This window comes from Pteropus alecto, unplaced genomic scaffold, assembly GCF_000325575.1.
Source record: "Pteropus alecto unplaced genomic scaffold, ASM32557v1 scaffold395, whole genome shotgun sequence".
Lineage (NCBI taxonomy): Eukaryota > Metazoa > Chordata > Mammalia > Chiroptera > Pteropodidae > Pteropus > Pteropus alecto.
Genome location: NW_006438643.1, coordinates 150,728 through 163,072, shown reverse-complemented (window position 1 = coordinate 163,072; position 12,345 = coordinate 150,728). Strand labels below are relative to the sequence as shown.

At 49.1% G+C, this 12,345-nt stretch overlaps 1 protein-coding gene across 1 annotated transcript in view; it reads left to right on the top strand.

Annotated features, from left to right (window-relative positions):
* Positions 1-12,345, top strand: part of DNHD1 (dynein heavy chain domain 1) — a 58,682-nt gene that overhangs the window by 24,262 nt on the left and 22,075 nt on the right. Inside the window, 10 exon segments of the mRNA XM_025049463.1 lie at positions 2,184-2,341; positions 2,753-2,878; positions 2,969-3,245; positions 5,976-6,103; positions 6,207-6,405; positions 6,829-6,920; positions 7,436-7,643; positions 8,859-8,984; positions 9,289-9,386; positions 9,504-12,345. The exon segment at positions 9,504-12,345 is cut by the window's right edge and continues 21 nt beyond it. Coding sequence (XP_024905231.1) covers positions 2,184-2,341; positions 2,753-2,878; positions 2,969-3,245; positions 5,976-6,103; positions 6,207-6,405; positions 6,829-6,920; positions 7,436-7,643; positions 8,859-8,984; positions 9,289-9,386; positions 9,504-12,345 — 4,254 coding nt within the window.

The following is a 12,345-nucleotide window of genomic DNA, read 5'->3' as shown; positions in this document are numbered from 1 at the left end:
TGTCTTAAATGTACAGGGGGTTTAAGCTGGCAAGGAAGGAACTGGGCCTGTGATTGGTCTGCTTTCATTCTGACCCTGTTTGGGACACAGCCTTTGCTCCACAATTGCTTGGAAAGCCTGTGTTTTTTCTAGTTTGTTGACCTGTTGATCCTTAGTCTGGGATTCACGAAGGGCCTCTTCAAAATGAGCAGACGGGGAGGCAAAGCACAGGGTTCAGGACCCTGGATATGTTTTTCACTGGTTTGTGTGACCTCAGATCACTGAGCTTCGGTGTCTTTATTTGTAGCAGACATAATAATGGAGTCACTCATAGAGTCATGGCAAGGAGGATTAAATAAAATATTATTTAACATTGAGTATGGCATACAGTAGGTGATTTATTTTTTCATTTCACCTTATCTCTTTCTGTCTGCTGTCATCCTTCTTGCTGATCTAATTTTATCTTCTTATCCTCCAACTCTGTACCTCTTCTACCTGGGCTCCCTTGAACAGTGAACAATATAATTACCCACTCCGGTGAGTTGTCCTCATCAGAAACTTGACTTCATCCTTTATCATTCCCTCTCCCTAACTCCACCACATTCAATCTGTTGCCAAATCCTTTCCATCCTTTTGTCTCCTAAATATTTCTCAAGTCTGTTTCCCATCCATCTCCAACTTCAACCCTGGGAATCCTGAATTTTATCAGTCCATTTTTCCTTTATACCACATGGTGTCACCATTGAACTCCTCTCTGCCTTCACCTGCCTGATGCTGCTGGTCCAAAAGCAGCGTCATGGCAATGGCCTAGCTACTGTCATAGGCCAGAGGGATAGTTTGAAAAAGGGTAAGTTTGCATCCCTGTGTTCTGTTCAACCTTGAGCGCCCTTTGAAAGATTCCCTTTCTCTTGGTTTTCTCAGTCTCAACTCTCGGTGCCCAGTCTTCTTGGTTACGTCCTCTAAGCTCCAAAAGGGCTATACCCAGTACGTCTCAAGTATCTGCCCTTGGAACTCACTATCTCACTTTCCAGTGGACTAGATGCTCATAGGGGATAAGCCGATTTACTTTTCACCCCTCAAAACATAAAAAGTAACAGAGTAGAGCCAGGCTTCCTGAGTTTGAATCCTAGCTCTGCCATGGTGTGATGCTGATAAAGTAACGTAACCCCTCTGAGCCTCAGTTCTCTTATCTGTAAAATCGGAACAAAGAGTTTTTGTGGAGATTAAATGGGTTAATACAGGTAAAGTGGTTGACATTGTATCTGTCATGTAGCAAGCACTCTATTCTGTATTTCATGGTATACTTTATACCGTGTTTCTATATTGCGTTTTGCTCTTCTGTGCATTATTTTAACATCTCTGAACTTGAGGTGTATTATGATTGATGGCATGTCAGAGTTTAGATGGTGTCACTTTTTTCTTTTTTAGTGATATATAAAATAATGATGCCTGTTACAGTCAGTTGTATCTTAGATTTGATGAGGTCCCATATGGGTATATTATCCCTGCCCTCAGAGACAGCGAGGTTGTTCATATCACCAAAGGTGGCTTCCAAGATTATCTTCTAGCGCCATATCCACCTGACAGCTTTTCCCCTTTAATCCTTAAGAACAAACGGCAGATTATATACTCTTCTAGGAAGAGCAGAAGCAGTAAGACTTCCCAAACAGAAAACTTTCATCTCTGGTAGGGCATTCTACTATTCATGAACATGTCATCCCCGTGCCTTTGCACATGCTGTTTCATCTATGTGGTGTGCCTTTGCCCCTTGGAGCATTAACTACACAACACATTCAGCTCCAATGTCCGGCCCCTCTGAGGAGGCCTTTCCCAGCCTCCTTGGGCCTCCTCTCCTTTCACTATGCCAGGTTGAAGGCTCCTGGGCACTTGCAGAGTGTTTATCATGCTGGTTCTTGATGGTCTGTTTATATAGCTGTCTATGTCACCATATCATGAGCTTGTGAGGATGGAAACCCTTTTTGTCTCACTCAATCACTCACTCTTAGCTGCTGGCCACCAGCCCAGGCCCCAGTGTATAGCAGCTGACTGGACACTGTGCAGGGGTCTAGTAAGTGTTCAGTGAGTGACGGAATGAATTCATGGTCTGGCTTCCCCTTCTCGCTCCTACTCTGGATCCACAGCACTCCCCTAGCACCTCTTCTTTTTCATGTATGCCTTAACACCTAACCTTCTCCTGTCTTTAGAATCCAAGCTGGAGAGCATCAGGAAGGACATTCTTGCACAGGTACAAAACGAGTGCTGGAGCCGCAGCCAGCAGCTAATGAAAGAGCTCACAGATTTTATGGAGGTCTTCCAAGCCATTAACTCAGATATTCACACCATTGCCCAGTGCTCCCAAAAGGTGGGCTTTCCTTCTTCCTTCCCAGCCTACACAGGGCCCATCCTGCTCGAATGCTCAGAACACTCCTTTCAGGTCTCAGCTGAGCTCCCAAAAGGGCTCGATGCTCTTAAGCTGTGTTCATATAAGTGATCTGCCCTATTCGCTTAGCTCAGTTTCCACGTGGCCGTGGGAGGCCCCCATGTGATGAGAGAGATACAGTCCTGCTTCAGAAACAAGGTTCTGCTCTGTGTGACAGTCAGCTAGGTATCTGTTGCCCCATTATCAGGGTAATGAGTAGAAACCTGGTCAGATGGGGATCTGATCCCTGATTTCCCCAGCTCATGGTGGGTTAAAAGGCAACTGCTGGGGTCTGGGACTTCCAGAAGGTGCAAAGTTTTTGGGGGTGCTGATCTCATACTGTGGACCCTGCAGTTGAACGAGGCCAATGAGCAGTACACGAAGCTGGAGGAGCGAATGGAATACATACGGTCACTCCATGAACTCATCCGCAACTACTTTAGCCTCTTTAGTGCTGAGAATGAAGCTCTGGACATCTCGGTGAGAAGACAATTCAGGGAGTCTCTCATCCCTCCTAGGCCCCCTCCCCCACAACCACACCAACTTGACTGCCCTCTGCTTGCCCCATAGCTTCTGGATATGTGGGAGGCATTTCAGTTTGAGAGAAGCCAAGCCTCAGAGTTCCTGCTCAGCAAGCGACATACCATTGTGCCCAAGCTGCAGCAGCTGATGGCAGCAGCGTTGATAGAGCTGGAAGGCCTGATTGAGAAGGCCTTGTCTGGTCCTTTCATGGACCCTGAACAAGAGCAGAGGAGCATGGAGCGCCAGCTTATCTCCCTGGAGCGTCAGTTCCAGAATATAGCCAACCGCCTCAGTGAACTGCACCATGCCTATGCCACCTTCACTGGTACTGAGGATCCCTGCCCCTACCCCCACACCCCACCCCTCATCTCCCGTGATAGACCCTCCAACTGAGATAAGGGTTAGGACTCATGGTCCTGAGTCCTGTGTGACCTTAAGCAAGTCTCAGGAATCTCATTAGTCTCTTTTATAAATGAAAATTGCAAGACAAAATCTTCATACATTGGATATGTCAAGTGCTGTGCTTAGGGTGGGGAGACAGGGGGTTCACAGTCTGGGAAGGAAGGCAAACAGATGAATGTCTCATTAGAATGTGTTAAGGTGACAGGGCTAAATGCCTGTGCAGGAGAATATAAAAGTGTCCTCATTGTAGTACTTAGCCTTTATGTAGCCCTGTTCAACCCAGCCCTGTACCAGGCAGCAGGCCCCCAGATAAACATAGGTCTTGATGCTCCATAGCCACTGCTTCCAGCCAATGTGGTGTAGCGTGACAGCTGTTGAGGGCCTTATTGGCCCACAGGAGACCAGGACAGAACTATTGGTCTTAGCCTTTCTGTACAGTGGTACAGCTGGTTCCTTTCTGCACGTGAAGAACTTTGTGGGCTCAAGTTTTTTTTCTCAGACGCAGTCACTTCTATCGGTTACTTACATCCCTTGGAAGGCACATTGCTTCCAAGTTGCCTCTTTGACAACTATTACCTATTACCATCTCTGCCCATGGGCATCTCCACTCCCAGGGCCATTTGGCCAAATGTGAGGTGTTGGACAGTCTGGGACCATCCTCAAGCAAGGGACTTTTTCTTCGGCTAAGTATCAGGAGACCCTCAATTTCATAATCTAACTGACATAGACCACAGATCTTGACCTTTCCTGCCAGGTTTGGAGATATTTGTGAAAAAGCAAAGTACTGTACTCAGGCCTCGCAGTGCTAGGCCCAGAAAAACCCCAGCATTGCTTTTACTTCCTTTTTCCATCCCTGTCTCCTCACCAAACTCCCAGGTGTTGTTAAAATAATCTAGGATCTTAGGTCCAGATTATTAATACTATTCTTTATTTTCATTAGGTATTTTTTACTCATTACTTTTGACATTTGCTTTGTTTTATAACCATGTTAACAATTATTTTGACATCTAAGGATTCCTAGTTTTATTTATCCACTTCCATTTTTTTAAATGCCACATTTTTTTGTTATTTTCATTCTTTCCTTGGATAGCTGTCATACTTCTTTGAGTATTTCTTTTCCAAGAAGGGACTTAGAGGTGTTAGAATTTCTAAGCAACTATGCTGAGAATGACCTTCTGATGTCCTCATATCACAGCTTGGCTAAATATTGAATTCTGAAGTCACAGAATGTTTTCTTCAGCCTTAGAAACTGCATAATTCTCTTTTGACATGTAGCAGTATGGACAAATCTAATATTAACGTGGCTTTTTTCCTTTGTAAGTAAACTGTTTATTGATTATTTGCTAATGGCTCTTATATTTGCTCTGGTCTCCTTCCAGAATTTTTATTTGTCTATTGGATTTTCTGGATATCTCCTCCATTTCTTTTAACTTCATCATTACTCATTTTATTCTTTTTGAGTTCTAGGGAAATATTGAGAGCTTGTCTTCTAAGCTTCCATTTTCTGTGGTATCTACTCTATATTGCACTTTAAAACACATATACACAAGTTATATGTGAATGCATGCTTATGTGTAAATGTATATAAATGTGTGTGTGTGTGTGTGTGTATGTATATGTATATATACATGAATATATCTACTCTATTTATTCTTTTTGAGTTCTAGGGAAATATTGAGAGCTTGTCTTCTAAGCTTCCATTTTCTGTGGTATCTACTCTATATTGCACTTTAAAACACATATACACAAGTTATATGTGAATGCATGCTTATGTGTAAATGTATATAAATGTGTGTGTGTGTGTGTGTGTGTGTGTATGTATATATACATGAATATATCTACTCTGTCTACTAGCTCTGTCTACTGAAGAGGCCGGGAAGCAAAGATACCCCAAGAGCAGGGAGCCACACTGTGCCCAGACCTTAGTTTCTAATACTATTCCCACTAGAAGGAACCAGAGCTCCTCAGAAAATGGATGATCCCAAGACTATAGCAGGGTAGATACAAAATGAGTCTGGAATACCTTTTAAGCCAGAAAGAAAGCATCAAGTTTTTTTAAAAAGTGATGGGAACATGTCACAGGGACATAGAAGGGACACCAACTGGCCAAATGTGGAACAATTTGATCACCAAAGTACAAAGTAAACTATTGGAAAAACAGGAATTTATTATCCACACTAATAATAAGAAAGGCTGTGAGGAATGTTCTTAAAAGGGTGGGCTGCATAGGCCTCATTAGGAAGATGAGATTTGAGCAAGGACTTAAATTTGGTGGAGAAAGCTATATGGTTCTCTAAGGGAAGAGTGTTCCAGAATGAACTGTCAGTAATTCAGCAGGTGGGATCATGCCTGGTGTATCTGAGCAACAGTAAGTAAAGAGTCTGCTGTGGCCCAAGTGGAGTGAGTAAGATGGAGATGCATGGAAAAGGAACCCTTCCCTTTCATTGCCATCACATTTCCTCAGCTATTCTATCCTTGGAAAACTCCCTCAGATTGTCCTCACCTCCATTATTGTCCTGAATAATTTTGGAACCCCCAACCCTGGCACTTTCAGGACTCTCCCTTCTGTCATTATGGGCTCTTGACCGACCATTCCCCATTGTGCCCCCTACCCCCACACATAGCCCAGTCCTCAGCTATCCTTGTCTCATAGGGGATGGGAGTCCTGTGCCTCTGCCAATCTGTGGGACTCGTCCTATTGTGCAGCAGCAGCGTATCTGGCACCTGTACCGAGTCATCTCTGAAAACATCAGTGAATGGAAGTGCATGGCTTTTGCCAAGGTGCTGACACCTTTCCTTGGAGCTCCTGCCTAGGAATGGAGTCTGTGGGTGTGGGAGGTAGGGGGAAGGGTCTCCAGCTCACAGCGAGCCCTTCTCCCTACAGTTCAGCCTGGCTATGGCCCAGGAGAAGACAGATGGCTGGCTGACAGAGGCGGCCCAGATGAGTGCCACCCTGGGGCTGCATAGCCCAGTTCTGCAGTGCTGCAAGCACATTCTAGAGGAGTTTTGCAGCTACCTGCCATTGCTTACCAAGCTGGGCAGCCTCCAGCTGCAGAGCATCAACTTCCAAGCCTTCCTGCGAGGTGTGTTTGGGTACTGTCAGAGGGGAAGGGTAGGACATAGGGTTAGCACAATGCAACAGCTCAGTACCCTGCCTCTCCTGTTGGAAACACCTTCCCTTCCTGGGTTGCTCCCTGCCTTTCCCCAAGTACCGTAATCCCCGCCCCATCCCACCCCCGCCCCACACACATACACACTCCACCCCCACTATGTTCTACCATGTGGGTCCTCCCTGCTGACCTGGGCTGGCTCAGGCTGGAATCCGCTTTGGGCTCTGCACTGTGCTCTGGACCTTAGGTTCACAGCTCTTGGCTCTAAGTTGCGCTCTGAGAACTGCTGTCTGGGAGCTGGGCTGGGCTCTGGGTTCCAGATCTGGGCTCCAGGATATGGGTAGGACTCTGCCATATACCAGTATTACTCTGGTTTGTTGTCTCCTCTACCTCCAGCCTTAGGGCTGGGCAGTCTCAACATCGAACTCCTAACACTGGGCCAGCTGCTTTCTTGTCCTCTGCTGGAGTTTGCAGATCGACTCAATCAGGTGGGGCCCACTGGAGGTCGGGAAGTGGTCCGAATCTAAGACATATTTGCTGAGCCCAGCAGCCCTTGAGACAAAGGGGTAGTAGGTACTGGCTTGTGGGTGGGAGGGTTGAGATTGTTGGCCTGTCAGGAGTTTAAGGGGATCTGATGGGTGGTTTCAGATTCTCTGTGACTGAGCATATGCCCCTCCCCACACACACTCACCACTACCCAGGGGAAGGAAGTGGATGGCAGCCCCAAAGTTTTGGGCACACAGGATGGCAGATGTACTCTGTCCCAAAAGAACACACCTGATTGAGGTACTGTCTGCTCAACTGGAGCCTTGCAAGAGTAGGTTTCGGAGCAGCAGCCCTAGATCAAAAAGTAGGCTGCTGATGGCCTGTCTTTGAAGCCTGATGGTGCTACTCTCCATCTCTGAGAGCTCTTCTCCCCTGAGCCCTGGCCCTTGAGTCCCAGCTCCAGTGCTATCCCTTGAGCCATTACCTAGGCCTGGTTCCTGAGACCCAGCTGTTCCAGATCTGGCAGTGTGAAAATAAACGAATTCATGCCCAAGAGACCCTGCGGCAGCTGCAGCGGGTCTGGGAAGTGCGCCAGCTGCGACTGCTCAACTTCATCCTGCATGTGCCCTATGAGCCCCAAGCCCTGGAGCGCTCCAAGAGGCAAATGCTCCGCAGCCCCCACTGGGATGTAGTGGCCAAGGACAGTGGCACTTTCATCCTTTCAGGTGAGACCCAGCCCTTGTAGCCCAGTCAAAGGCCCCTGCCAGGGGCCATATTCACCTACCACATTCACACACCCTGCCAGATCTGGCTTCTCTAGCCAGGTCCCCATCATTCCTGGACAGCACGAGACATCAGTGTGTTCTGAGACAATGTCTTCCAATGAGCTCCTATATATATAGTCTTAATCTTTGTGGGCATCCCCACTAATGCCTAGCCTCTTCAGCAATGGTCCTTCCCTTTCTGGGTGTACTAATGGATTCCTCATGGTCATGTCTCTCCACCATTCAATGTTTTGTACTTTAGATTATACCCTGCTGGCTGATCTTTTGCCCCACTCATTCATTCCTTTTTTGTTCCCTCATCAAACTCACCTGCCTCCTCTGAGCCAAACACAGGAGACACTGAGATTTACAGACAGAAGTGCTGTCCTCAAGAGCTCCCAGTCCAGTGAGAGAGGGACAAAAGAATAGAGATAAGTACATGATGGAGCACCTAACAGAGGGCAGTAGAACCTCAGAAAGAGCACAGCTTCAAAGGACCAGGGAGAGTCAGAGAACTCTTCCCTTCCCCTAGGGAGAGGCTTCTTGCTGACTTTTGAAGGAGTAGGAATTTTCTAAACTTGCAAGAGGGGAAAGGCATGCCAGGGTCGGGGAAGAGCATATGTACAGGCACCCAAGATGGTATAGTTTAGGGAATTGACAGTAGAAGAGAAGTCTTCAACATAGTTGAAACCCACGAGCAAATTCAAAGTTAGTTACATAGGGAAATCATAAAATATGATGAATACATGGCTTAAGCGGTTTTTTTTGTTTGTTTGTTTAGTTTAAACCATATAAATGTACATTTATTTATAATCTTTTAGCCTAAGGACAAGAGCTTTCCTTTGATTTGCAGTCAACTGATAGAAGTTCCTCACTGCCTGTCTTCCATTAGTGCAGAGTCTACTATTTCCAATTTGTTTCTGTAAAGTTGAACAGTGACATGAAGACATTTGTGAAGTTACCTGAGTCCAGAACTATTCCACATTTTTATTATAATTTCTCAATTTTAAAAAATGGCTGGCCTATACCTAATTTAATATGTTTTTATCAACTCACCTTTACTAAAGACTTCCATGGTTTCCTTAAAACCAACAACTATTTTCCCACCCCTGCCCTTGCCTCATCTGACTGCCAGCTCAGCTCAGCCCAGTTCAGCTGGAGCCCACTCTTCCTTAGATTACAACAGCCTGCAGGATTCTATCCAGGAAAGTCTTCAGGTGTTGTTCAAGATCCTGACCACCCAAAAGTCAGGAGACTTATACAACTTAGCTTTGGAGTGGGTGACCATCATGCATGGCCTGGGTGAGTGCAGGCCTCTGGCTGGGCCGATGGGTGGGACCTGAGGTGGGTTGGCCCAGAGGCATGGGGTGAGAGATGGGGTTTGGGTGGAGAAGATCTGGAAGACAGAGTGAGGCTCTCCTTCAGGGCTACTTCTTGGGCTAAGGTGACCAGGTCTTTATTCTCAGTGAAAGTTTCCTCTCCTCCAAGCAAGGTCCCTGGGTCCTGCTGAGCAGAATATTTTTGAGTGGGACAGCCTGAGAGGTGGGGACCCGGCAGAAGCTAGAACCTTAGTCTCCCTCTAGTGTCCCTCTGGCTACTCACACAGGTGACGTGCTGGACGTGTGGGTGAGTTTCCAGAAGAAGTGGATTTTTCTGAATAAAGTTCTGCATGAGATGAAGATCCAGTTTCCCAGTTCTGACCTGGTAGGGACGAGGGGCGAAGCAGGGTGGACACAGGCTACTGAATAGTGGGGCAGAGGGTGGGAGGGGGGCGCTGCCCCTTCACATCTGCCCTCACTTTTACCCTCTCCCTCACCACAGGACTCCCGTTTCAAGGCCATGGATGATCAATATCGGACCCTGATGCAAATCTCTGTAACTGACCCTCAGGTTCTGTCACTTATAGTGCCCAGTGCCAATCGGAGCCCTCATTTCCAAGGCCAGCAGCTGCAGCAACTGCTGCAAGCAGGCTCAGTGGAGCTGGAGGGCATCATTATGGCTCTGGAGAGCGTGCTCTATGGGTTCTGTGCTCACTTTCCTCGCCTCTTTTTCCTCAGTGACACTGAGCTGGTGGCCCTGCTGGCTGCCCCCCTGGAGCCATGTGAGGCCCAGATATGGGTACGACGCTGCTTTCCTCATGTGCATGCTGTGAGCTTCAAGTCCAGCCCAGAGGACAGAAATATAGATGTCCAGAAGTCAGGGCCAAGCACACAGACTCAGGTGGAGGCACTTGTAGTGCTAGGGGCAGGTGGGGAGGAGGTGAAGCTGCAGGAGTCCCTTCCTCTGCATCCAGATCTCCTTAAGTGGCTCTCTTCTCTGGAGAAGGGTCTGCGTTTGGCACTGGTGCACCTGCTGCAGGACTGTGTGGCTGCCCGTCTAGCTGTTGGCCCATCCCTAGACAAGGCCTACAAGGAGCTGCCCCAGCAAAGTCAGTTGCCCTTGCAACTGTATGTCCACCACTGGTTGGATTTAGTCGAGGCCTTCCCATGGCAATGTGTGCTGGTGGCAGAGGAGGTGGTATGGCGGGCTGAGATGGAAGAGGCTCTGCTTGAAGGGAGGACCCTGGCCATGGTCCCCACACATGTGTATAAGCTGGAAGTACTGGTGCATTTTTTACGGGCCCAGAGGGCCTCCCAGGGTGGGCAGCCGCTGCCCTCTGTCCGCCAGACTAGCCTGTTCAGTGCCCTACTGGTCATGGCAGTGACTCACCGGGATATTGCACAGCTGCTGAAGGAGCACCAGGTCAGTGATCTGACAGATTTCCACTGGGCCCGCCAACTCAAGTACCACCTGGGTTCACCTCACACCATCCCCCAGAGTCCCCTGCAGAATCTCAAGATTAATGCATCTACTGAGACTTCTCTGTCACCAGCTGCATGCTGGATAGATGTGCTGGGCCGATCCTTCCTGTACAATTATGAGTACCTGGGTCCCAGACTGGGGTCTCTACCCAACCTGCTGCCTGAGCGGCCAGCCCTGGTATTGTTATTGGCCCTGGAGGAGGTGGCCTGTGGGACCCTACTGGGTCCTCATGGTGTGGGCAAGGTAGCCATGGTGAAGAACCTGGCACAGGCCCTGGGGCGCCAGCTGGTGATGATGCCCTGCTTGCCTCAGATAGAGGCCCAAAGCCTGAGCAACTACCTGAATGGTGCCCTGCAGGGTGGTGCCTGGCTGCTGTTGGAGGCAGCTCAGCACTTGCCCCTTGGCTTGCTCTCTGCCCTGGGCCAGCGCCTGGCTGAACTGCACCACATCTATGCCCCACTGTACCAGGAGGCTTCCCGAAGCACCAGCACTGTTGACCCCACCCACCTCCAGCTCCTTGGCAGTGGCTTCTTTGAGAAACATCATGTGTACATACGCCTTGGCTACGGCTGTCTCCTGACGCTGCATGCCCTGAGCCCTGCTGTGCCTGCCAATCTGCGCCTACTACTGCGGCCTGTGGCATTGACACTGCCTAACCTACGGCAAGTGGCAGAGCTGACCCTGCTGGGTGCAGGGATGCGTGATGCCTCCCGCATGGCTACCCGCCTATCCAAATTCTTCTCCCTAGAGCATGAGCTCATGTCTGGGTCCCTGCCCTGCCGCTTGCCACTGCTCAAGCAGATACTCACACACATGATACAGGCTCTAAATGTGACCAAGGAGGAATTCAACTCCCAGCAGCCCCACAGCCTACCTGCCATCGAGGAGGCTGCCCTACTGCGTGCCTTGCTACACTCACCACTGTTCAGCATCCTCGATGAGGTCCGCCTTCACGACCTCCAAAAGCTGCTCTGTGGTATCTTCCCCAGTGCCAGCCGGGTGCTGGCAGAGCCTGTGACCCACAGGCTGAGGAAGCCACTGCTGGAAGAGGAATTGCAGCAGGCAGGCCTACATCCCAGTCCTGATATTTTGGGGTCCCTAGAGCAGCTGAGCCAGGCTCTAGACCGGGCCTCCGGAATTTTGCTCCTGGGTCCTCCAGGCAGTGGCAAGACCACTTGTTGGCACAGCTTATTTAAGATCCAGAATCGGCTGGCGGCCATGGAAGACAGCTCAACACAGGGCTATCCTCCTGTGGAAATTACGCACCTGTATCCCAGTGTCCTCAGCTCCCAGGAGTTCCTGGGATGGCTAGAGGGCTCCTATTGGCACCAAGGTGTTTTCCCCAGGCTTCTGCATAAGACTGTGGACCCAAAGAGGAAGGCACAGGAATCAGTGGGGATCCAGCATTGGATAATATGTGATGGGGCCTCCAGTGCTGCTTGGCTGGACTCTGTCACTTGCCTCCTGAGTGAGCCCCCACAGCTTATTCTCCCCAATGGTCAGCAGATAGAACGACCCTCAGGTACTTTTATCTTGATGGAGGTGGGAGATGCAACAGGCATGTCGCCCTCAGTGGTGTGCCATTGTGCCCTAGTCTGGTGTGGTGGGGAGCAGACTTGGCAAGGGATGCTCAGCATCCTAATGGCAGCCTTGCCCCGTGAGTACCACCTGCAACCCCAGACAGTCACCGAGCTCAACCAACTGGCTGAAGTGCTGGTGCCTGCAACATTCCAATTCCTCACCTGCCAGGGTGCCGGCTCCCTGCTGCAGACACATGGGCAGCAGGCTGTATGCCCAGGTGTGGCTGAAGTCACCAGCCTGGCTCGCCTCTTGCGTTGTCTGCTTGACCGCCACCTGCGCA